We start from the raw sequence: 24,791 nt of genomic DNA on the forward strand, positions 1-24,791 counted from the left end.
AGCCAGTTTGCAACCCATCTAGTGACATAGGGGTTTATATTTAAGCTGGTGAGCTTATCTATAATGCCCGAGTGGGGTATTGTATCGAAGGCTTTTGCGAGGTCCAGGTAGGCTGTGTGGACCACCTTCCCCTCGTCAATGGCCTTGGTGACTGTTTCAAAGAAATTGACCAGGTTTAAGAGGCAGGATTTGCCCTTAACAAAGCCGAACTGGGTAGGATCCAGTGTCTGTAGGTCCCCAATATCTTTATTTATGAGGTCCATGATGATCCTTTCCATAGCTTTGCAGACCAAGCTAGTCAGGCTTATGGGGCGATAGTTTCCAGGATCCATTGAGGCACCACCTTTGTGGAGAGGGACCACTGTTGCTGTACGCCACTCTTTGGGTACATATCCTGTAGTAAGGCTGAGATTGAACAGTAGTTTTATATTTGGGTTTAGCTCTTCTTGGAGTTCATGTAGGACACAGCCTGGGACACCGTCTGGTCCCATTGATGCTGTGTTTTTTGCTTTGGAGAGGGCGGCTCTTACCTGAGCATCTGAGATGTCAGGGGCAGCACTCTGCTGGGATAGATATTTGCCCTTTTGTGGGGAGGGGAGAAGTTTGCGCTGAACCTGTCAGCTAGGATGTTGGCAATGTCTGTGGGTTCGGTGTATTTTTTGTCATTTTGGACTAATTCTGAGCATATCTGGGAATTCCCACCCAGGTTCCTAACATAACTAAAGAAAGCCTTGTGATTATCCTTAGTGTCCTGTGCAATTTTTCTCTCGAAGCTGGCCTTAGACGATTTTATGAGTGCCGTAGTTTTTTGCTAATACTGATCAGAGATGCCTTCCCTTTTTGGGATTTTGCTCTATCATGTAGTAGCTTCCTCCTTCTATTGTATAGTTTGTTTATGGCTGGGGTCCACCAGACAGGACATCTGCCTTTGGAGGATTGGGTCTTGGTTTTATTTGGGATTGCATGATCCATGCATTCCTGAAGGTGTTCATAGAATGCGTTTATAAAGGATTCTGCGGTCTGGGCCGTATTTTCCACAGGCCTAGGGGCTTTGAAGGATTCCACCTCAGTTTTGAGGAGTGTGAAATTTGCTTTAGAGAAGTTTTTCACTGTGGTTTTCTGGGCAGGGGGTGGGGTCGGGATGTGAATATCCAGTGAGATTAGTTTACGGTCTGATCTTACCAGTGAGGGATACACTTCTGGTCTGGAGCATAGAGTCCCCATGTTGGTGATGATCAGGTCCAGTATGTTTTCCCCTCTTGTGGGAGTGGTAACAAGTTGTTCCATAGCATTTGAGTTTATAAATTCTAGGAACCTTTGGGCTAGGGTGTTGGAGCTAGAGTAATGCTCCCAGTCTATGCTTGGGTAGTTGAAGTCACCCAATATAATGGTGTCTGGAGAGACCTTCATATTTTCCAGTGTTCTCAGGAAGGCCGAGTGGGGTTCCTGGGTTTGGGAGGGTGGTCTGTAGCAGGCTATAAACTGAAAGGCAGTTTTACCCACTGTTAGTTGCATATGGATAGTCTCTGATGCTTCGTGCTGTGCCACCAACCTGGAGGTGTGGATATCTTTGACGAATATTGATACTCCCCCTCATTTTGTGGTTCGGTCCAAGTTTTGGGGCCGAAAAGCATGGTATGAGGTATAACCTGGTAGTGCTGGGGTGCTCTGGGGAGCCTTGAACCAGGTTTCTGTTACTGCACAGATATCAATGTTCTCCATGCTAAAGAGAGTTTAGAGTGCGTGCATCTTGAGGTTTAGACTTCTGGCGTTGAGTAGCATTACTCTTAGTTTCTTATCCCTTGTGATACCTATGGAGGTGGGTTTGTCTTTTGAGCCTTGTCTAAAAAAGGCACTATGGGGGTAGCAAGAGCCTTTGCCAATATCCGAAAGCCCAGGGGTGACACGTGCAAGCCGTCCCTAGCGAAGCATCGTGGCTTGTCGAGCATATCATCCCAAGCTGACAGGCATTGGATCCCCTTTGAATGACACCAATACTTAAGCCAATTGTTGAAATTGATCATCTTGTCTTCATATTGTGGCATCATTCTTGGTGAGGGTAAGATGCTGATCAAGGTCAGGGTCATACCAGCCTGGGCTACATGCTCAGAGAGCTCCTCTATGTCTCTTTTCATGTAGTCCAGGGAGGTACATCTCAGGTCATTCACACCAGCATGGACAATGACTGAGTCATATTTGTACTTGCCTTGGAGTGACCTGAGTGCTTGTGTTATGTGGCGGATCCTAGCGCCCGACAGGCAGCTCACCGTGACCTTCTCCTTGTTCAGCCTGGTGAGCGGGGCGCCAGTGTGCCTGACGATAGAGTCACCTATTACAAGTGTATCAGGTGTGTTGTTTAGCCTTAAGGGCTGTGACTGTTCGGGCACACTGGCTTTGTGAGCTATGTGTTGCACGTGTTTTGTTTTGGGGTAGCGGTTGCTTGGGTGTCTGCTTTGGAGGTCTCTGCTGCTTAGGCAGATTTGTATTTAGAGCCTCCGAGTATGTTTTTGTGTGTTTATGTGTTTGGTTTGCTGTCTTGGTAGGTCTATGCGAGACTGGAATTGTAGTGAGTGTCGTTTCCTTCCCCAGACTGGTTACGCCAGTACTGAGTTGAGAGAGCTTAGCCTCCAGTTTGGCTATATGGTTGCATCTCTCACATGTGTTGGAATTTGTTGGGAGGAGGAGAGGGTTGTCTGTGTACATGAGGTAGTTGTAACATTGCCTCAAGATTCCCAGATTCACCAGCTGGACTGGAGAGGAGATTGACAACTGACCTTTGGACATGCTAGGGGATTTTTGCTCTATCATGTAGTAGCTTCCTCCTTCTATTGTATAGTTTGTTTATGGCTGGGGTCCACCAGACAGGACATCTGCCTTTGGAGGATTGGGTCTTGGTTTTATTTGGGATTGTGATGATCCATGCATTCCTGAAGGTGTTCATAGAATGCGTTTATAAAGGATTCTGCGGTCTGGGCATTTTCCACAGGCCTAGGGCTTTGAAGGATTCCACCTCAGTTTTGAGGAGTGTGAAATTTGCTTTAGAGAAGTTTTTCACTGTGGTTTCTGGGCAGGGGTGGGGTCGGGATGTGAATATCCAGTGAGATTAGTTTACGGTCTGATCTTACCAGTGAGTGATACACTTCTGGTCTGTAGCATAGAGTCCCCATGTTGGTGATGATCAGGTCCAGTATGTTTTCCTCTTGTGGGAGTGGTAACAAGTTGTTCCATAGCATTTGAGTTTATAAATTCTAGGAACCTTTGGGCTAGGGTGTTGGAGCTAGAGTAATGCTCCCAGTCTATGCTTGGGTAGTTGAAGTCACCCAATATAATGGTGTCTGGAGAGACCTTCATATTTTCCAGTGTTCTCAGGAAGGCCGAGTGGGGTTCCTGGGTTTGGGAGGGTGGTCTGTAGCAGGCTATAAACTGAAAGGCAGTTTTACCCACTGTTAGTTGCATATGGATAGTCTCTGATGCTTCGTGCTGTGCCACCAACCTGGAGGTGTGGATATCTTTGACGAATATTGATACTCCCCTCATTTTGTGGTTCGGTCCAAGTTTTGGGGCCAAAAGCATGGTATGAGTATAACCTGGTAGTGCTGGGGTGCTCGGGAGCCTTGAACCAGGTTTCTGTTACTGCACAGATATCAATGTTCTCCATGCTAAAGAGAGTTTAGAGTGCGTGCATCTTGAGGTTTAGACTTCTGGCTTGAGTAGCATTACTCTTAGTTTCTTATCCCTTGTGATACCTATGGAGGTGGGTTTGTCTTTGAGCCTTGTCTAAAAAGGCACTATGGGGTAGCAAGAGCCTTTGCCAATATCCGAAAGCCCAGGGTGACACGTGCAAGCCGTCCCTAGCGAAGCATCGTGGCTTGTCGAGCATATCATCCCAAGCTGACAGGCATTGATCCTTTGAATGACACCAATACTTAAGCCAATTGTTGAAATTGATCATCTTGTCTTCATATTGTGGCATCATTCTTGGTGAGGGTAAGATGCTGATCAAGGTCAGGGTCATACCAGCCTGGGCTACATGCTCAGAGAGCTCCTCTATGTCTCTTTTCATGTAGTCCAGGGAGGTACATCTCAGGTCATTCACACCAGCATGGACAATGACTGAGTCATATTTGTACTTGCCTTGGAGTGACCTGAGTGCTTGTGTTATGTGGCGGATCCTAGCCCGACAGGCAGCTCACCGTGACCTTCTCCTTGTTCAGCCTGGTGAGCGGACGCCAGTGTGCCTGACGATAGAGTCACCTATTACAAGTGTATCAGGTGTGTTGTTTAGTCTTAAGGGCTGTGACTGTTCGGCACACTGGCTTTGTGAGCTATGTGTTGCACGTGTTTTGTTTTGGGGTAGCGGTTGCTTGGGTGTCTGCTTTGGAGGTCTCTGCTGCTTAGGCAGATTTGTATTTAGAGCCTCCGAGTATGTTTTTGTGTGTTTATGTGTTTGGTTTGCTGTCTTGGTAGGTCTATGCGAGACTGGAATTGTAGTGAGTGTGGTTTCCTTCTCCCCCAGACTGGTTACGCCAGTACTGAGTTGAGAGAGCTTAGCCTCCAGTTTGGCTATATGGTTGCATCTCTCACATGTGTTGGAATTTGTTGAGAGGAGGAGAGGGTTGTCTGTGTACATGAGGTAGTTGTAACATTGCCTCAAGATTCCCAGATTCACCAGCTGGACTGGAGAGGAGATTGACAACTGACCTTTGGACATGCTAGAATAGTATTGGGAATTCCTTTATAATTGAAAAAAAGGGCCAATGGGGAACAAGGTACTCAAGGGGAGTCTGTGAGGGTGTAGTGCTTTTAATTTTTTAGTGCTGACTTATATAATTGCTTTAGTGAGCAAGTGCCAGGTAACTTAAATGCAATGTGTTACAGGTAACTTAAATGCAAAAACGACAAACAGTAACTTTCTTTCAAGTGAAACAAGGAAATAAGTACAGTAAGCAATGCAGATATCACTAGGGATCCATAGAAGCACTGAAAAGCCACGTTTTAGGTCAAATTAGTGTTTCAGGGAAATAACAAGCAAACAAACAACAAGCATACAAACAAAGCTAGATTCAGCAGGCCTGGATCTAGTCTATGCTACAGCAAACAAGGTGTACCAATTTCAGTAAGAAACAGTTCAAATATGCAGGCACTATAAGCCTTTAACCAGAAATTCCCAGCTCAGAAGGGCAGAGTCCAGCCTCTCCTCCCACAAGAATGCAGACCACGAACCTTCTTAATGTAATATAATTGGCCTGAAGCCCAAGTGCTTAAACCAGAACTAATACACTTTTAGAATAACAGACACTGAGCCCTCAATCAGCATTTCCCAACTTACAAGGATGTAAGCTACCTGTCCTGCCACCACAGTGCAGGCCACAAACCTTGAGAATTATAATAGTGTTTATGTATACTGATGTTAAAAAAGAAGATTTGTTTGAACAATTAATGCCATATTTAGTGGTAAACATGGATAGTTATTACAGAGGATATGTAATCTAAGGAAAATAAATACGTTAACATATGAAATAAAAAGCTGAGGGAGGTGATGAAAGTTGGACAAATGGCCGTGGGAAAGAAGCTTTTACATATGAGACAGAAAAGATGAAAATATTTTACATGTTACACTCAAAGACATACAGGTCTAAATAAAAACAAGTTCATTGCTTAAAAGTATATGTACTTATGCTGATGTTTCAGTGCATGAGCACCTCATATATTTAGCTTCAAATAAAACAACGTGCCTGTAATATTTAGTTTTCAATTTATCCTTTCTGGGAGTACATCTGTAGTAGTATATATACTGCTGCAGTTATCAGAGAAATGCAGCAAGCAGCCTGTATACTATGACAATTGATGAAATGACTGGCTACATTGGATATGTGCTCTTTTTCCATATTTAATTTCCCAATATGACGCAAGAGTGATGTTCCAGATATAAGAAAATTAAAGGGGACATCTTCAATAATAAAGTTAAACATTAATTTAAGTACCAGAAATTAATGAGGTAATTACATTTTCTACAAAAATGTTTAGACCACTTTAAGATGCATATGAGTATATTGAATAATGCTAATGTAAGATCAGAGATTTCCATGGTGCAATGAGAATAACACACATACATGTAATAAACTTCAAGCATCTTTTAAACCACAGCTTTGCTTGTGAGGAATACAAGTCTAACAACTTTAAGAAAACAACAGAGAAGATAATGTGAAGAAAATAATTACTCACCTATTGTCATTGATGTCTGTCTCATTGCCTGTTCAGGTTCCAAGCAGGTTATTTAAAAAACATAGATTTTATAAGGTAAGTTGAAAAATTTAAGTCTAACACATTTTCAACTTTCAGCATTTTTAAAGAAATAGTTAAAAGGGAAACAACATGCAGATCTCTATTACTTTTCATATCACTTTTCCCCTCTAATCCAGTTGATTACATTGCCACATTTAATTTATTTACTTCTCCCTCTGTTACCTGTCTGTACCAGATTCTGCAGATTCTCCATACAGCAAGTGACATTCTATGAAATTCCACACCACTTCTTTCAAAATGTGTTAACAGCTCTGGTAACTTAGTGCAATATGTTATTTACAGAAAAATAGGCAATAGAGCTACGGGTACTACAAGTACTGAAACACAGTGAACCAAAGAAAGTTTATCACCTGTGGCAGAGAAGTAGGTAACTGGGGGGAATCAGTACTTGCCACAACAACATTAGAATATTTACACAGATGAGTTAATTTGGCTAAGAATGTAAAAACTAACAAACATTTAAGGAAATAATTGAAAAAAAAATCTACTGACACTGTGTCCAGAGACACTTAATGACAGGTATTACAGTTGTAAGTCAGTGGATGACTGAATGGAAAGTAAAGGTAAACATGTCTTATTGTACAGATGAATAATGCAGTATGGAGAAAAAGAAGATCTGGCTAATATACAAAGGCATGTCACTGTGGCTGGCCACCATGTCATTTACACAAGTTTAGTTACTGTTTGTTTACTGGGTAAGGAGAGCTGAAATGAAGCCAAAAGATGAAGGGCTAACAATGGTGCCCCGAGATGTTGGTTTACAAAGTCAAATGAAAAAATTGGGAAACATAGCAAATAGCAGTTCTATATATCAGAACTGGAAACAGTTGCACAGCTCGTTGCTGGGTGAGATGCACTCATGGCCAAGGATTTGTATAATAAAAGGTAAAATAATGTGGCAAGACTGCAGTACTGGGGATTGTGCAAACCCTATAATACAAAAATAGATGAGAAGCATTAGAAACATGAACCACAAAGTATTATTGATAATGATGGAGTGTATATCACATTGGCTCACTCATTACCAACAATTCAAAAATAGATGCAAGAAAACTAGATATAAAAATCCAAGAAAAAAGACAAATGTAGCAATGATCATTGAAATTATTATACCAGATGATATTGTCTTGCGTATGGAAAGACACAAAGTCTTAAAATACCAGAATCTGCAAGCAGAAACAAGAGCAACGTGGAAGAAAGATATACATACAGTTCCAATAGTAGTAGTAGTGGTAGTAGGAAGAAGACTACAAAGAAGAATTGTAGGTACATTATTGGTGCCGAGAGGAGCACTCTTGTCTAGCATAACAATACTAATTTCACAAACTTTAATTGTGCCCTGACTTAAGAACAGGGGCCATTCCCATCAATGTATATTAAAAAAATAAGCGTTTGGAGAAATTAAACCAAAGGGAATCAGTCCCATTAGCATAGCACTTATTGGGAAAAACGTGACACTCCATCAGTGCTGATCACATTTGTGCATTGTTTGTGATTGTAAACAAGGCTTAGGTGATAAAAGGGAGTTCCACGAGAGAAGAACAGTTATTTTCTATGTATAGTGAAATCAACAAGAAAGAAGAGGAACATTGCTGGAACTGAATTCATCAAAAAAACGCAAAAAATGACAGGCCAAAAATGAGCCATAATGATGATAGAGTGGACTACTAAGAATAAGAATAAAATTCTGTACTGTTATAATTATGCAAGAAGCTCAGGATTTCTGGATAGAAGATATTCACAAAGATTAAGACAGAAATTAGAGGAAAGAAAAATACTTGCACAAGAAAATCTGCCAAAACCTTCAAATTCAGATTTGTGTTCATTAGTACAACAGATTCATGAAAAACACTATATAGACCAAGAAACTTTGGGCCATTTGGAAAAAGAAGAGACTTAGGAAGTGCGAATATAAAAAGAACAAAACCTAAAGATTTCTGAATGGTATAAAAACAAAATGTGGACATACAAAAGAAAGAAGGAGAGGCAGAGATCTGATATGGTGCAATATTTATGCAAAGGAGAAACCCAAACTAATCAATACAGAAAAGCAGTTCCTTTTGAAGAAAAATATAGGCAAAGGCACCCAGATATGGAAAATTTCACAATACAAAAATAAGATCACACAGGGGTAATGTAGAACAAATTAGCAGAAGAAGTTAAACAGAAGATGAAGTTATGGATCACAGGCTCATAGATGGTTACTAGGCTAATGACCCTAGGTCCACAACAAGCCTAGCCAAGTTTTACCCTTATTTCCATGACCAGCACCTATTACCCCTCTCCAAGAGGGGCATAGGTGGAACACTGGGGGTAAATACCTGCAAAGTGAAGGATTTAATGTAGAAAGTCTAACACAGGTTATGTCACAGCATGATGGAACAATGAGTCCTCAGAGTAGGGAAAAAAAGTGGCATAGGAGTCATCTAAAGAAGAACTATGGACATGGGAAAGAAAAAACGATTTAATATAGTGGAATATTTATGCAAGGGAGAAAGCAAAATTAATTAATACAAAAAGTATCACCAAAGATATTTAAAGAGAAATACAGACAAAGGTATCCAGACACAGAAAATTTTACAATAAAAAAATAAGAAAGCAAAGGAAGAAAGTAGAAAAGAGGATTGGTAATGGAGAAGTTTATGAAACAGAAAATGAAGTTATGGACTACCTGCAAAGTGAAGGATTTAGGATAGAAAATCCAACTCTGGTAACATTGCAGCATGACAGAACAGTTAAGTCCCTAAATTAAGAGAAATAGGTAGAATGGGAAGCATCTGATCAGTTGTCACATGAAGATACTCTGGAGCCTTCAGCAGGAAACCAGTAGAAAGGTAGAAAGGTTCAGTTGGAATTGTACAGCAAGGGAAGGAACAGGAAACGGTGGCAATGTTGTGGAGTGACAGGCACTGAATTCCCATATGAAAGAGCAACAGATTATGCAGGATGCAGCTGAAGAGAATGTCACAGAAAAATGTTCTGTAACTTTCTGTAGAATGCTCACAGGAAATGCAAAATAAAGAATGTGCCCTCAGTTTAGAAGTAAAATGTCTAAGGGAAGAGTTGCTTAATTTAATAGAGATGGATAGACTTATTAAGATCTATGAAAGAAATAGACTACAGAAAGTCAATAAGACCCAAAATGTTAGAAGTCAAATAAAACAAAAGAACATAGTAATCAAGACTATTAAAAGAAATTCATGTGATATAACAGAATTAAATAGGATATATTAATGTGCAGCAAAATTAATAAAAGATAAAGTCTTACCGCAAAAATACAGGGTAATAAGGGAAAAGAATGGAAGAAAGCAAATGCCATCATGGAAGTAGTGAACGGAGAAAACTATAAAGCAATTAAGACAAGAAGTGGAACTGTTAGAACAGTATAGAAGAGGGAACAGATCAACAAAACTATTTAGAAAGATAGACGTGATTAAAAACAATGCTCAGTATTAGAAAAAACTATGATATATTGTGCACTGTTACAAATAATAAACGAAAGATATCAGCACAGGCAGAAAAACTTAGAAGATAGCCAGATAAATATAAAGGAAAAGTACAAAATAAGCCATTCACTGATGATTCATAGATGATCCAAAAAAGTTTTACAGAGAATTGGGCAGCAAAGCAAAAGGAATAAAAGCACCATCAAAAAAGACAAAATAGACACATTTGGAAAAATATCTATGAAGATACTGTGGAACATAACAAAGATGCTGAATGGATAGAAGAAGTAAAAGAAATGGTAAGAAGTTTAAATGTACAGGATATGAAATGGGATGAATTAACAGCCAGAGAAATTGAAGTAAAATTAAGAAAAGATCTTAAGTGGGAAACCCCAGGCGCCCATGCAGTACCAAATTTTTGGCTAAAATTATTAATATCATTACACAAAGACTTAGCCCTAAGAACTATTTATATGCACACCTGAAATGCACACCGCTCTGGTTAACAACAGGAAAAGCAGCACTCCTTCTTAAGAGTGAACCTAAAAACTATAGACCAATAACTTGCCTTCCAACAATGTAGAAACAATATACTGGAATTGATGCCAACAAGAGTTTAGTTACTTAGAGGAAAACTCAAACATGGCAATGCAACAAAATGGTAACAAAAGAAAATTATATGGAAAAAAGGATCATTTGTTGTTAAATACAGTAATAATGGAGAATTGTGAAAAAGGGAAGATCTAAGTATGTCATGGATAGATTTCAAAAAAAAAAAAAAACATTTGATAGCATCCCACATAAAGGAGTGCTTGCAGATGTATAAGACACTCCCTCTGCTGATCAATTACATTACAGTGACCAAGAAAGTGGCAAACCACTTTGCAGCTAAACCATGATGAAGGACAAATTATTATCTCAGGGAAAAAAATTCAAAGGGGGACATTCCAGGGTGAATCTCTCACCGCTGCTCTTTTGTCTTGCCCTTAATCCATTAAACTGTGTATGTAACGGATTAGGTCATGGTTAATTTGCTCCTAGACAACAGCAAAGTGTAAAGACTTCTCGTCTTCTTTTTGTGGATAATTCAAATTGTATAGTTCATAAGATTAGCAGCTAAAATCAAAACTGGAGGTGGTCAAAACTTTCACAGATGATATAAGAATTTCATTTGGTCTTGATAAATGTGCAAAAGTAATATTTAAAGGAAGAAAGCTGAAGTACCAAGAAAATATCAGTCTGGGACAGGAATGTGATATAAAGGAACTTGAGAAGGAAGGAGTGAATAAATGTCTGGTAAATGATGAAGGATCGACACTAAAACATGAACAAATGTGAATAAAACTCAGAAAGGATATTTTAGAAGACTAAAACAAATAGTGAAAACAGTCCTTACATCTAGTAACAAAGTCCAAACTATAAACCGATTTATTCTTCCTGTTCTAACTTACAGTTTTGTGGTGACTGACTGGCCTCAAAGGTATTAGATCAGTTGAAAAGGAAAGCAAGAAAAATGCCTCATGCTTATCAAACAATATACAAAAATCAGTGTATACCAATATTACATATCCCTTGTTCTGAGGGAGATAAGGGCATCCTCGAAAATTACTCCATGTATAGATCTACAATTGTAGGACTGCATACATATCAGCTGACCTATAAAAAATACTGAAAGCTTTGAAACACAAAGAGAACAAATCTAAGATGACTTCTCAGTGTAGTTTAGCAGAAGCATATCAGTGTCAAGCAGGAATGGAAACCAAACCTGAAGTAGCCAAAAATCAGGTAGCAACTAAATGTGCCAAAAAACAAAAGAAAGAATATAAGGAGAAGGATCAGATGAGAAGGCAAGAAATGTGGAAAAGCATAAATATAGCTGCAAGTACAGAAAACTCCTGGCACAACCTCATGTCGATCAGGATCTGATGCAGGAGTGGTTAAGGAGAGGTGAATTTAAACCAAACGATTAAAGGTTAATATCAGAGGCCCAAGATAGTGGACTATGTACATGTTGGTTTACAAAGTCCATTAAACATAGGTTCATAGGTTCATACTAGGCTATCTGCCCTAGGGCATTTATAAGCCTAGCCAGAGTGTGTTTGGCTTTCGCCACCCCTTGGAATGAGTATACTGTGCCCATTTTAAGGTTTAGTTTACTGTACCTCTGTCTAGCAGTGACACAGAAGTGACCCCCGGGGTAAACCTACGATCTCCCATCCACTCGTCAAGATTTCTCTTGAAGAGAGTCAGTGAGGGGCTCTGCCTAACATGGACTGGGATTTTATTCCAGAGTGAAGGGAGCCTCTGGGTTATGAATCTGTCCCTCCAGCATGTCCTATTTATTTCTGTGCCGAGGTTCAAATCTCTCGCTCGCATAGCTCTGGTGGATTTGGATTTTCTGAGGTGGAGCATGTCCATTAATTCCGGGTTGGACATGGCCTTGTACATCAGGCATAGATCGCCTCTGAGTAGGCGGTATGCTACTGAGTAAAGCTGGAGTTTCTTTAGCCGGGCAGCATATGGCATATGTTTGAGTCCCTTGATCCTCTTGGTGAGGTACTTTTGGGGTCTTTCCAATTGCTGCAGGTGTCGGGTAAGGTACATCCCAAATGGGGCATTGTACTCAATTATGGGCCTGATGAGGGAAGAGTAATGAGGCACAATGACCTCTCCCGATCTAGATGTGAATCCCTTCATGATAAGGTGGGCAATATAGAAGGTCTTTCTAACAACTTTGGCAATGTGAGTGTCAAACGAGAGGTTACTGTCAACTTGGGTCCCTAGGTCCCTAATTACTTCTTCTGTACTTAATGGGTTACCACCTATGTGGTAATTTGTGGGCACTTTGTTTTTCCCAAAGGGTATGACTATACACTTTTTGGCGTTTAGTTTAAGGCCATGGCTCTGGCACCAGTTTTCCGTTTCTATGAGACCCTTTTGAAGGATGCTTGTGTCCGCTGGAGAATCAATTATGGCGCCCAGTTTGCAGTCATCTGCGAACTTGGTCAGCCACAATCCTCCCATGTTAGCCTGTACCTCAGAAAAATAAATACCGAACAAGAGAGGTCCCAGGACCGAACCCTGTGGGACACCACTTGTGACTGGTTTAGAGTCTGACATGGCTCCAGCAATTCTGACCTTGTGGGTTCTGTCCCTGAGCCAGTTTGCAACACATCTTATGACATAGGGGTTTATATTTAAGCTGGAGAGGTTGTCTATGATGCCCGAGTGGGGTATTGTGTCGAAGGCTTTTGCAAGGTCAAGGTAGGCTGTGTGAACTACCTTACCTCATCAATGGCCTTGGTAACTGTTTCAAAGAAGTCGACCAGGTTCAAGAGGCAGGATCTGCCCTTAACAAAGCCGAATTGGGTAGGATCCAGTGTCTGTAGGTTCCCAATGTCTTTGTTTATGAGTTCCATAATGATTCTCTCCATAGCTTTGCAGACCAGGCTCATCAAGCTTATGGGGCGGTAGTTTCCAGGGTCCGTAGAAGCACCTCCTTTGTGGAGTGGAACCACTGTTGCTGTATGCCAATCTTGGGGTACATATCCTGTAGTAAGGCTGAGATTAAACAGCAGCCTTATGTGTGGGTTTAGCTCTTCTTGGAGTTCATGTAGCATGCAACCCAGGACACCGTCTGGTCCCATTGATGCTGTGTTTTTAGCTCTGGAGAGGGCGGCTCTCACCTGGGCATCTGAGATGTCAGGGAGGCAACACTCTGCTGGGATAGATATTTGTCCTTTTGGGGGGGAGGGGAGGAGAAATTTGCACTGAACCTGTCTGCTAGTATATTGGCAATGTCTGTGGGTTCAGTGTATTTTTTGTCATTTTGGACTAACTCTGAGCATACCTGGGAGTTTCCACCCAGGTTTCTAACATAACTAAAGAAAGCCTTGTGATTATCTTTAGTGTCTTGTGCAGTTTTTCTCTCAAAGTTGGCCTTGGATGATTTTATGAGTGTTCGTAGTTTTTTGCTAGTACTGATCAGAGATGCCTTCCCTTTTAGGGATTTTGCTCTATCATGTAGTAGCATCCTCCTTCTGTTGTATAGCTTATTAATGGCTGGGGTTCACCAGACAGGACACCTGCCTTTGGGGGAATGGGTCTTGGTTTTATTTGGGATTGCATGATCCATGCATTCCTGTAGGTGTCCATAGAATGCGTCTATAAAGGATTCAGCAGAGTGGGCTGTGGTTTCCACTGGCCCCGGGGCCTTGAAGGATTCCACTTCGGTCTTAAGAAGTGTGAAGTCAGCTTTTGAGAAGTTCTTCACTGTGGTCTTCTGTGCTGGGGGTGGGGGTGGGATGTGGATTTCCAGGGAGATTAATTTATGGTCCGATCTTACCAATGAGGGGTATACTTCTGGTATGGAACATTGTGTCCCCATGTTTGTGATGATCAGGTCTAATATGTTTTCCCCTCTTGTGGGAGAGGTGACTAGTTGTTCCATAGCATTTGAGTTTATGAATTCTAGGAACCTTTGGGCTAGGGTGTTGGGGCTTGAGTAATGCTCCCAGTCTATGTTTGGGTAGTTGAAGTCCCCCAATATGATGGTGTTTGGAGAGACCTTCATATTCTCCAGTGTCTTTAGGAAGGCCAAGTGGGGTTCCAGAGTTTGAGAGGGTGGTCTGTAGCATGCTACAAACTGGAGGGCAGTTTTTCCCACTGTTAGTTGCACATGGATGGTCTCCGATGCTTCGTGCATTGCCACTAACCTGGAGGTGTGGGTATCCTTGATGAATATGGATACTCCCCCTCCTTTTGTGGTTCGGTCCAAGTTATATGGGAGAAACAGACAAATGCAGGTTCTGTAAAACAGAAGTGGAAACAGTCACATATCATGTTGCTGGGTGTGATACATTAATGGCAGAGGGCCTGTATACTGAAAGGCATAACAATGTGCAAGACTGTTGCACTGGGGATTGTGCAAACACTATAATATTGGAGTAGCTGAGAAGCATTGGAAACATGAGCTACAAAGCATTATGCAAAATGATGAAGTTTATATCACATGGGGTAACCCATTACCGATAGTTCAAAAAAACAGATGTAAGAAAATGTAAGAAAACCCTTTTGCTAAACTTCTTGGGGTTACTATTAATGAACACCTGAAATTCAATACACACATTCAGCTAAATATTAAGAAAATGCATCAGAAACTTGGCATGCTATATAGAAACTCCCAGTTTCTCTCCCCATCTACAAGACAAATACTTGCCACTACCTACTTACTACCTTCACTACTGTACGGTGCACCCCTACTAACCAACCTATCCTTCACCATCTCTTCAAAACTGGAAATCTGTTACAACAAAATCTCAAAATTTGCAACTAAATCAAACTACTCCTCCCACCACTGTACATCACTCCACCTGCTAAAGTGGCTAGAACTACCCAACCACCTTGACTACCTCCAACTCACTACAGCTCACAAACTAATTTTTAAACCAGCTATATGCCCAGCTCTAACAAACATCTTACCATCTTACACCCTTCACAGAACCCTACGATCTGCCCATGAAAATCTACTTTCTATACACAAACCAAAACGTCCCGCTGGTCAGCTTCTCCTATCCTTTTCCTTAGCCAAAAAATGGAACTCTCTCCCACCCTGTCTAAGAATTTCTGAAAACTTTGAACATTTTAAAACCCCGCTCCATTCCTACCTCTCCCTTAACTGGAAACGTAATTGCACTCTGCCTACCTAACCTGCTAAAGACTCTTTTACATGTACTTTTACATCCACCTCTACTCTGTGCTATTTTCCTACACAGCTCCCTCTATCTGAATTTAACGTAATATATCACCAGTACCTTTCAATGTATATATTGTAAGTATTGTACATACTTTTCTATCTCTCTTCTCTCTCCCCCTTCTGTGATATATTTCTCATTACTGCCTACATATAAATGTTGATGCTATCTAACAAAGATAATCAACGCTGCCATGTATGCACTCCTCTTTTTCTATTGTACAACTGCCTCTCTCTGAATACTCCAGTATCATGAATGTATTTAAAGCAAATAGCCTACTTTCCACCTTTATTTCTCCCCTACTCTACTGCAAATTCTATTTACTGCAATCCCTTAAATATTAGTTTTTATAACTATTCACAGATGATTTATAATTGTTAGTTTTTAAAACTATGTACATATGATCTACTGCCTCTGTCCATCTTAAATGCTGTGCAAATGGTTCCCTAATCCACTTTGTAAATGCGTGTAATGCACTTTCTTCTATTTTGCAATTGTACCTTGCTAAATCTCATGGGGTGGCCGCGGTGGTGCAGCGGTTAGCGTTGTTGCCTCACAGCAAGAGGTTCTCTGGTTTGATCCTCAGCTGGGGTGCCTTCTGTACGGAGTCTGCATGTCCTCCCTGTGGCCGCGTGGGTTTCCTCCGGGTGCTCTTGTTTCCTCCCACATCCCAAAGACATTCTGTAGGTGGATTGGACACTCTAGACTGGCCCAAGGTGTGACTGTGTGTGTGTGTGTGTGTGTGTGTGTGTGTGTGTGTGTGTGTGTGTGTGCCTTCTGTGGAAGGTTGGGCATCGGGCTGGTAACTCAACACAGTAAAACTCCACTGCCAATCATGAGTGGACAAGTGATCCGCTGTGACAACCCCTAACCGGGAAAAGCCGAAAGAAGAAGAAGAAGAAGACTTTGCTAAATCTCATGATATAATACTACTTTTTGTATTACTTTTATGTAAGATACGCACAAATAAACTAGTAAAATCCACAGGAACAAGTAAAAATGTAGAGCAGGAACACAATAAGAGAAAGCTTAAAATAAAATGGTGATTTATTAAATCCAGGTAAAACGTAAGCGCTTTCAGCCAGAGCAATCTCCAGCCTTCATCAGACAAACAGCATAGGAGTGTGTGTTAAAACTTTAAATAGTGTAACAAGAATTTACTTTGCCAATCAACATAAAGTGCATTTCCTAGTACACTGTTACCATAGGAACATTAAAGCAGAAATACATTTACAAAGGAAATTTTCCGAAATGTTGTTTATATCTGAAAATAATAATGGAAATATGTTAAACCTAGTTTTAAACAATTACTAAGGTGTTCCATGTGAGAATCCGTAACTATTGTTTACTGTGAAAGGAATGTACAAACCAGTGAACAAACAAGTGCTGGTTATACCTTACAAAATATATTCATTTGTGCTACTAAGTGAATCAGTAATCCCCCTAGTGTAAGGGCAAATCAGGGCAAATTCTCACCTAAATGTAATGCTTTTAAATCTAGATATTGTGATAAGCCCATGTCATGTGTAAAACTATTAGAGAGTCAAATGTGAAATAACTGAGTTGTGACTCGTTAGTTGTGTCATCGATTATATGATAACCACTTGAGCACACATTTGATGGACAGATTGTCGTTAATACCAGGTGTAAGATGTGCCCTAGTCCAAACTTGCCACATAAGTTCGTCGATCTCTAATTTAATTTGCCAAGGGCCCCCTCTGATTTCGGGAACCCTTTGATGCACAATGGCAAAATTGAAAGTGTGACCAGTACATTCAATTGTATGTTTAGCTAAAGCATTATTAACATCATGTCTGCTTACAGCATACATGTGTTCATAGATCCTGGTCCTAAATTTACGCTCCGTCTTTCCAATGTAAAAAGCTTTACATTGGTTACAGAGAGCGATGTAAACCACTGATTTGGATTCACAATTGAAAAAGTTGTTGACCTTATAAGTTCTATTATTGATGGTAACTTGTGGTCCTACCTTGATGAACTTACACTGGGCACATGCACCACATTTGTGCATGCCATGAGGTCGGTTCGAGATAAACCTGTTAGGTGGTCTTTCTAAAATAGCTTTAAGATTTTGGCCCCTCCTGTAAGTTAACTTGGGTCTCATACCCAAAATGTTTGAAAGGGTATTGTCATGATTAATGACGTCCCAATTTTGTTGACAATTTCCCTGATTTTTTGAAAATCCAAGGAGAAAGTGTGTATGAAAGACACAATGTAATTGTCTTTTTCCAAACAGTTATTACTAGATGGGCCTGATGTGGTTGAAATTTCAATAGTACTGGCATTCACTTCTGTTGTGAAACTAGTAGAAAGAAGGGGTGTGAAATGGCCTTCCATACGCTTGTTGGATACTTCTATAATAATGTTATTGACTAAATTTAGAGGGTAGCCTCTTGTCAGAAACATGTTCCTAAGTCTGTTGCATTCAGCACGAAAGTCATGGTCATCCGTGACCATGCGTGCCGCCCTTACTATCTGGCCCTTGATGACCAATCTTTTTTGATAGTACGGGTGGTTGCTGGAAAAATGCAACAAGCTGTTAGAATATGTCGGCTTTCTGTAGATGGTACTTTTTAGTCTACTCTTGTGTGTGTCCTTAACTAACATGATATCGAGATAGTTGATCTCGGTATCTGCTACATTAAAGGTGAACTGTAAAAAATCAGTCATGTTAGTCATCCTTTCAATGAATGATGGAATAAGCTCTTTCTCACCCTTCCAAATGCAAAAAATGTCATCCTGGTACCTTGTGTACCAGGAGACATGTTGCTGGAAAAGGTTATCCTTAAATAGGTGTTCAGCTTCCCAGAAAGCTAGGACAGCATTTGCAAATGAACCTCGAGGGTGAGCCCATGGCGACACCTGATGTTTGAAGGTAGAAGGTGTTCTCAAACATAAAGAAGTTGTTAGTTAAAACCAACTCCAAAAGTGTCTCACTTAGATGGATAATATTGTCTTCTACCTTCTTAGCAACCATGAACTCCCTAACCCAACTCAGTCCTGTTACCTACGGTATAACCGTATAAAGATCTTTAATGTCTATTGTGAGAAAAGTTATATCCGGACTGTATGTCACCTTACTGATGCCTTGCAAGAAGGACCAGGAATCCTTACAAATGTGTGCCTCCTGTTGTAAAAGAGGCTTGATGATACTATCAACGTATCTAGCACATGCATAAGTAGCTGAACCCCTCCCATCAATGATCGGCCTAAAGGGTGGTGCATGTAGTCGTTGTGTAGTTTGGGTGTACCAAAAAGTATTGGAATTTTTGGAGCTGGAATCAATAAATACTTGTATGTATTTATATCAATGATGCCTTCCAACAGGAGGTCGTACAAAGTGTTGTTAATTATTCTGTAAGCACCATGTATTTCATTAAGAGTTACTTTATAAACAGGTGTATTAAGATGCTCCATCATGTATTCCACATATTTGTAATGGTCCATCAAAACCACTCCCCCTCCCTTATCAGGTTTCATTACACGTATGTTACAATCCCTCAATAAATGAAGAAAGTCCCATTCCAGCATGGAGATGTTGTTAGAGTGCCTTTGGGTAGTGTAGATAACTTGGTTCTTAATTGCCCAAAGGTCAATCTCACAAATTTTTTCGAAAACTGCTAGAATGGGGTGGAGTGGAGGATTGTATGTGCTAGAGACCCTTAGTGTGTTAAGTGTGGGGGTGTCGTTACCAAGAAGAGAAATAAGGTTGAGTTTTCTAACATAAATTTTCAAATCTATAAGCATTCTGCCAATGTCCATATGCTGCCCAGGAACAAACGATAGATCCTTGGCAAAAAAATTTACAATGTCCTGGTGGATGTCAATAAGTGTATAGTTGTATACTTTGAAGTCACTGGCAGAGCTGACCAATATTTTTGGTTCAGAACCAAAATTGGGGAGCTGTATCATCTCTTCCTCCCCCGTCTGTTGTTCCTCACGTTGTTCGCTGTCTGAGCTCTGATACGATTGGTGGTTCTGATGTTGTTGGCCTGGTGAAAATCCTGGCCCTCATAGTTGTTAGTGTTGCCTGTAGCAACACCATTATTCGAGATGTTTGCCGGAACGTTATTATGTTCCGAATTATTAGCCCTTACATTATTGTTGTTAAGTCTTGGGCTTCTTCTAGTGTTAGGTCGTTGACCAGAAGAACTGTTGTTTTCATTGTTACCCTGGTTGTTTGTGTCACCAGAATTGGTCACATTGTTGAATTCAATATGATTGTTGCTTTCATTATATGGTGTTTGTGCTGTCCGAGGGGGCCTAGGGTAAGCACATTTATTTGCATAATCAGTCATATCCCTAGTAAGTTTCTTCTTCTTGGCAAGCAATAGTTTTTCCATACTGGCCTCAATGTTAGGAAAAATGCGGCAATAATCATATTTAAAACGAAAAAAACCATTGTCAGTAGTAATAAACTTTTCCAGAACTTCCAACTCCGATGACAGAGTCTCAATGTCTCTAGAATAAAAGGCAATGAGGGCTTGCAAAAACTCCATGCCCTGGCGATCGAATAGATCTAATAACTCCTGGTGGAAGAGAGAGTTCTCCACCAAGCCTGACGGAAAACGCCATTGCCTTAGCCCCTTAGGGACTATTTTGTTCTTTACACATTCACTCAAATATGCTACTTCTAACTGTAGCTTCTTACATTTGAAAAGCTTGTTATCAAATTCCTCAATTTTTTCACTTAAAGCATTACTTTCAAGCCCTGATGTAGTGGGTGGCTCAGTGCGCACGCTGAACTCTTGACTGAAAAAATTGTTGTTGACAAGGAAATTTGCCATTGTGGGAAACCCTTGGTTGTTTAAATTAACTTCATTGTTATTATCATTTACAGCATTGCCAGAATTACTAAATTTTTTTGCCAAGGATCTATCGTTTGTTCCTGGGCAGCATATGGACATTGGCAGAATGCTTATAGATTTGAAAATTTATGTTAGAAAACTCAACCTTATTTCTCTTCTTGGTAACGACACCCCCACACTTAACACACTAAGGGTCTCTAGCACATACAATCCTCCACTCCACCCCATTCTAGCAGTTTTCGAAAAAATTTGTGAGATTGACCTTTGGGCAATTAAGAACCAAGTTATCTACACTACCCAAAGGCACTCTAACAACATCTCCATGCTGGAATGGGACTTTCTTCATTTATTGAGGGATTGTAACATACGTGTAATGAAACCTGATAAGGGAGGGGGAGTGGTTTTGATGGACCATTACAAATATGTGGAATACATGATGGAGCATCTTAATACACCTGTTTATAAAGAAGTAACTCTTAATGAAATACATGGTGCTTACAGAATAATTAACAACACTTTGTACGACCTCCTGTTGGAAGGCATCATTGATATAAATACATACAAGTATTTATTGATTCCAGCTCCAAAAATTCCAATACTTTTTGGTACACCCAAACTACACAAACGACTACATGCACCACCCTTTAGGCCGATCATTGATGGGAGGGGTTCAGCTACTTATGCATGTGCTAGATACGTTGATAGTATCATCAAGCCTCTTTTACAACAGGAGGCACACATTTGTAAGGATTCCTGGTCCTTCTTGCAAGGCATCAGTAAGGTGACATACAGTCCGGATATAACTTTTCTCACAATAGACATTAAAGATCTTTATACGGTTATACCGCAGGTAACAGGACTGAGTTGGGTTAGGGAGTTCATGGTTGCTAAGAAGGTAGAAGACAATATTATCCATCTAAGTGAGACACTTTTGGAGTTGGTTTTAACTAACAACTTCTTTATGTTTGAGAACACCTTCTACCTTCAAACATCAGGTGTCGCCATGGGCTCACCCTGCGGGGGTTCATTTGCAAATGCTGTCCTAGCTTTCTGGGAAGCTGAACACCTATTTAAGGATAACCTTTTCCAGCAACATGTCTCCTGGTACACAAGGTACCAGGATGACATTTTTTGCATTTGGAAGGGTGAGAAAGAGCTTATTCCATCATTCATTGAAAGGATGACTAACATGACTGATTTTTTACAGTTCACCTTTAATGTAGCAGATACCGAGATCAACTATCTCGATATCATGTTAGTTAAGGACACACACAAGAGTAGACTAAAAAGTACCATCTACAGAAAGCCGACATATTCTAACAGCTTGTTGCATTTTTCCAGCAACCACCCGTACTATCAAAAAAGATCGGTCATCAAGGGCCAGATAGTAAGGGCGGCACGCATGGTCACGGATGACCATGACTTTCGTGCTGAATGCAACAGACTTAGGAACATGTTTCTGACAAGAGGCTACCCTCTAAATTTAGTCAATAACATTATTATAGAAGTATCCAACAAGCGTATGGAAGGCCATTTCACACCCCTTCTTTCTACTAGTTTCACAACAGAAGTGAATGCCAGTACTATTGAAATTTCAACCACATCAGGCCCATCTAGTAATAACTGTTTGGAAAAAGACAATTACATTGTGTCTTTCATACACACTTTCTCCTTGGATTTTCAAAAAATCAGGGAAATTGTCAACAAAAATTGGGACGTCATTAATCATGACAATACCCTTTCAAACATTTTGGGTATGAGACCCAAGTTAACTTACAGGAGGGGCCAAAATCTTAAAGCTATTTTAGAAAGACCACCTAACAGGTTTATCTCGAACCGACCTCATGGCATGCACAAATGTGGTGCATGTGCCCAGTGTAAGTTCATCAAGGTAGGACCACAAGTTACCATCAATAATAGAACTTATAAGGTCAACAACTTTTTCAATTGTGAATCCAAATCAGTGGTTTACGTCGCTCTCTGTAACCAATGTAAAGCTTTTTACATTGGAAAGACGGAGCGTAAATTTAGGACCAGGATCTATGAACACATGTATGCTGTAAGCAGACACGATGTTAATAATGCTTTAGCTAAACATACAATTGAATGTACTGGTCACACTTTCAATTTTGTCATTGTGCATCAAAGGGTTCCCGAAATCAGAGGGGGCCCTTGGCAAATTAAATTAGAGATCGACGAACTTATGTGGCAAGTTCGGACTAGGGCACATCTTACACCTGGTATTAACGACAATCTGTCCATCAAATGTGTGCTCAAGTGGTTATCATATAATCGATGACACAACTAACGAGTCACAACTCAGTTATTTCACATTTGACTCTCTAATAGTTTTACACATGACATGGGCTTATCACAATATCTAGATTTAAAAACGTACATTTAGGTGAGAATTTGCCCTGATTTGCCCTTACACTAGGGGGATTACTGATTCACTTAGTAGCACAAATGAATATATTTTGTAAGGTATAACCAGCACTTGTTTGTTCACTGGTTTGTACATTCCTTTCACAGTAAACAATAGTTACGGATTCTCACATGGAACACCTTAGTAATTGTTTAAAACTAGGTTTAACATATTTCCATTATTATTTTCAGATATAAACAACATTTCGGAAAATTTCCTTTGTAAATGTATTTCTGCTTTAATGTTCCTATGGTAACAGTGTACTAGGAAATGCACTTTATGTTGATTGGCAAAGTAAATTCTTGTTACACTATTTAAAGTTTTAACACACACTCCTATGCTGTTTGTCTGATGAAGGCTGGAAATTGCTCTGGCTGAAAGCGCTTACGTTTTACCTGGATTTAATAAATCACCATTTTATTTTAAGCTTTCTCTTATTGTGTTCCTGCTCTACATTTTTACTTGTTACTTTTATGTAATATGGAGCTTTTCTCCCCGGGCCTCCACTGAAACCGGGCTCCTTGAACCCAGTGGACCTCCATGGTTATCAAACTGGAAATAAATAAATAAATATGAAAAGAAGACAAAGGTAGCATTCATCATTGAAATTGCTACACCCAGTTATTAAAATGTCTTATGTACAGAGAGAGACATAAAATACCAGGATTTGCAGGCAGAATCAAGGGCAATCGGGAAGAAGGATACCCAGACAGTACCAATAGTAGAAGGAGCAATGGGTCTCATATGAAAAGGATTTATAGTCTTATTTAGATACGCTATCAATACATGTATTGCCATATGAATTGCAGGAGGAGTCAATTCTGGGCACAATGCGGGTGCTGCGATGAGCACTTTTGGCTAACATCAAAGACTGAAACAATACTAATTTCACAAACTTTAATCCTACTTTGATTTAGGAATGGTGTCCATACCCATCATGGTATTAGAAACCCAAAAGATTTGGAGAAATTAAAAAGGAGGAACAGTTATTTTCAATGTACAGTTAACTCAACAAGTAAGAACAGGAACATTGCTGGAACTGAATTCATTCTTAAGCTCTGGTGAGTATCTTCATATAACTGATGCTATTGTTTACAGAATCTCACTGAGATGATGCTGAGATTATATATTTGTGTGTGTGTGAGTATATATATCGCAGACACGTGTATGTGTGTGCGTGTATATATATATATATATATATATATATATATATATATATATATATGTACATATGTGTGTGTGTGATTGTCTCATCAATGAGCAAACTGACCGATGAGTAACTGAAAAAACAACAATCTCTTTAGATCAAATCTGAAAAGACTGAATCATTAAAAAAATTTAAATAACAATTTTTTGCAGGGGGAAAACCTTTTGTGCTGCTATACGAAAATACAATAGAGGAGTTTTGGACATACCAAAGGAGGTTTGGGAAGAGGAAGTTACTCTCTTCAAAACTGTTTTGGCACAAAATTCTCAGGAACAGAGTTAATAATAAAAAAGCCAGACTATAAGAGATTCAGCCTGGAGACAAGGTACTAATTCTAGTACCCACTGTGGAAAATAAATTTCTGGATTGGGCAGGGACCACACATAGTGACAGAGAATGTTGGGAAGCTTAACTATGTTGTTTGCCAGCCCAGTAAAATGAAGGCTGAGCAAAATTCATTGCATAAACATACTGAAACCTTGGAAGAAGATGGAAGTTTTGTTGGCAAGGGTGTGCACAAAGGGATTTATTCCAACAGATATTGAGCATGAAATTCAGGAAGATGAAAGACTGTGAGGATCCCAGAATAATGAAGTACAAAACTTCATTTAAAGAACCAACTTAATCTAACATGGCTTTTTACCCTTGCCTGAAAAAAATTGTTAAGTTGAAGTCCTATAGAATCTTGTAAGAACAAAAACAAGCCATAAGTCAGGAAATATAAATGATGTTACAACTAGAGGTTACTAAGTAATCCCATAGTGTCTAGAATAGCCTTGTGGTATTGGCACCTAACCCCAACAGCTGTATCAGGTTTTGTAATAA

At 40.0% G+C, this 24,791-nt stretch overlaps 1 protein-coding gene across 2 annotated transcripts in view; it reads right to left on the reverse strand.

Moving 5' to 3' along the window:
* The window catches only part of KIF5A (kinesin family member 5A), a 980,629-nt gene that overhangs the window by 29,104 nt on the left and 926,734 nt on the right, over positions 1 to 24,791 (reverse strand). For both annotated transcript variants that reach the window (XM_044083607.1, XM_044083608.1), the window contains one exon: positions 6,226 to 6,253. In XM_044083607.1, the coding sequence (XP_043939542.1) occupies positions 6,226 to 6,253 (28 nt within the window). The remainder of the gene's footprint in view (positions 1 to 6,225; positions 6,254 to 24,791) is intronic.

This window comes from Protopterus annectens, chromosome 9.part0 (assembly GCF_019279795.1).
Source record: "Protopterus annectens isolate FY-2018-M chromosome 9.part0, PAN1.0, whole genome shotgun sequence".
Lineage (NCBI taxonomy): Eukaryota > Metazoa > Chordata > Ceratodontiformes > Protopteridae > Protopterus > Protopterus annectens.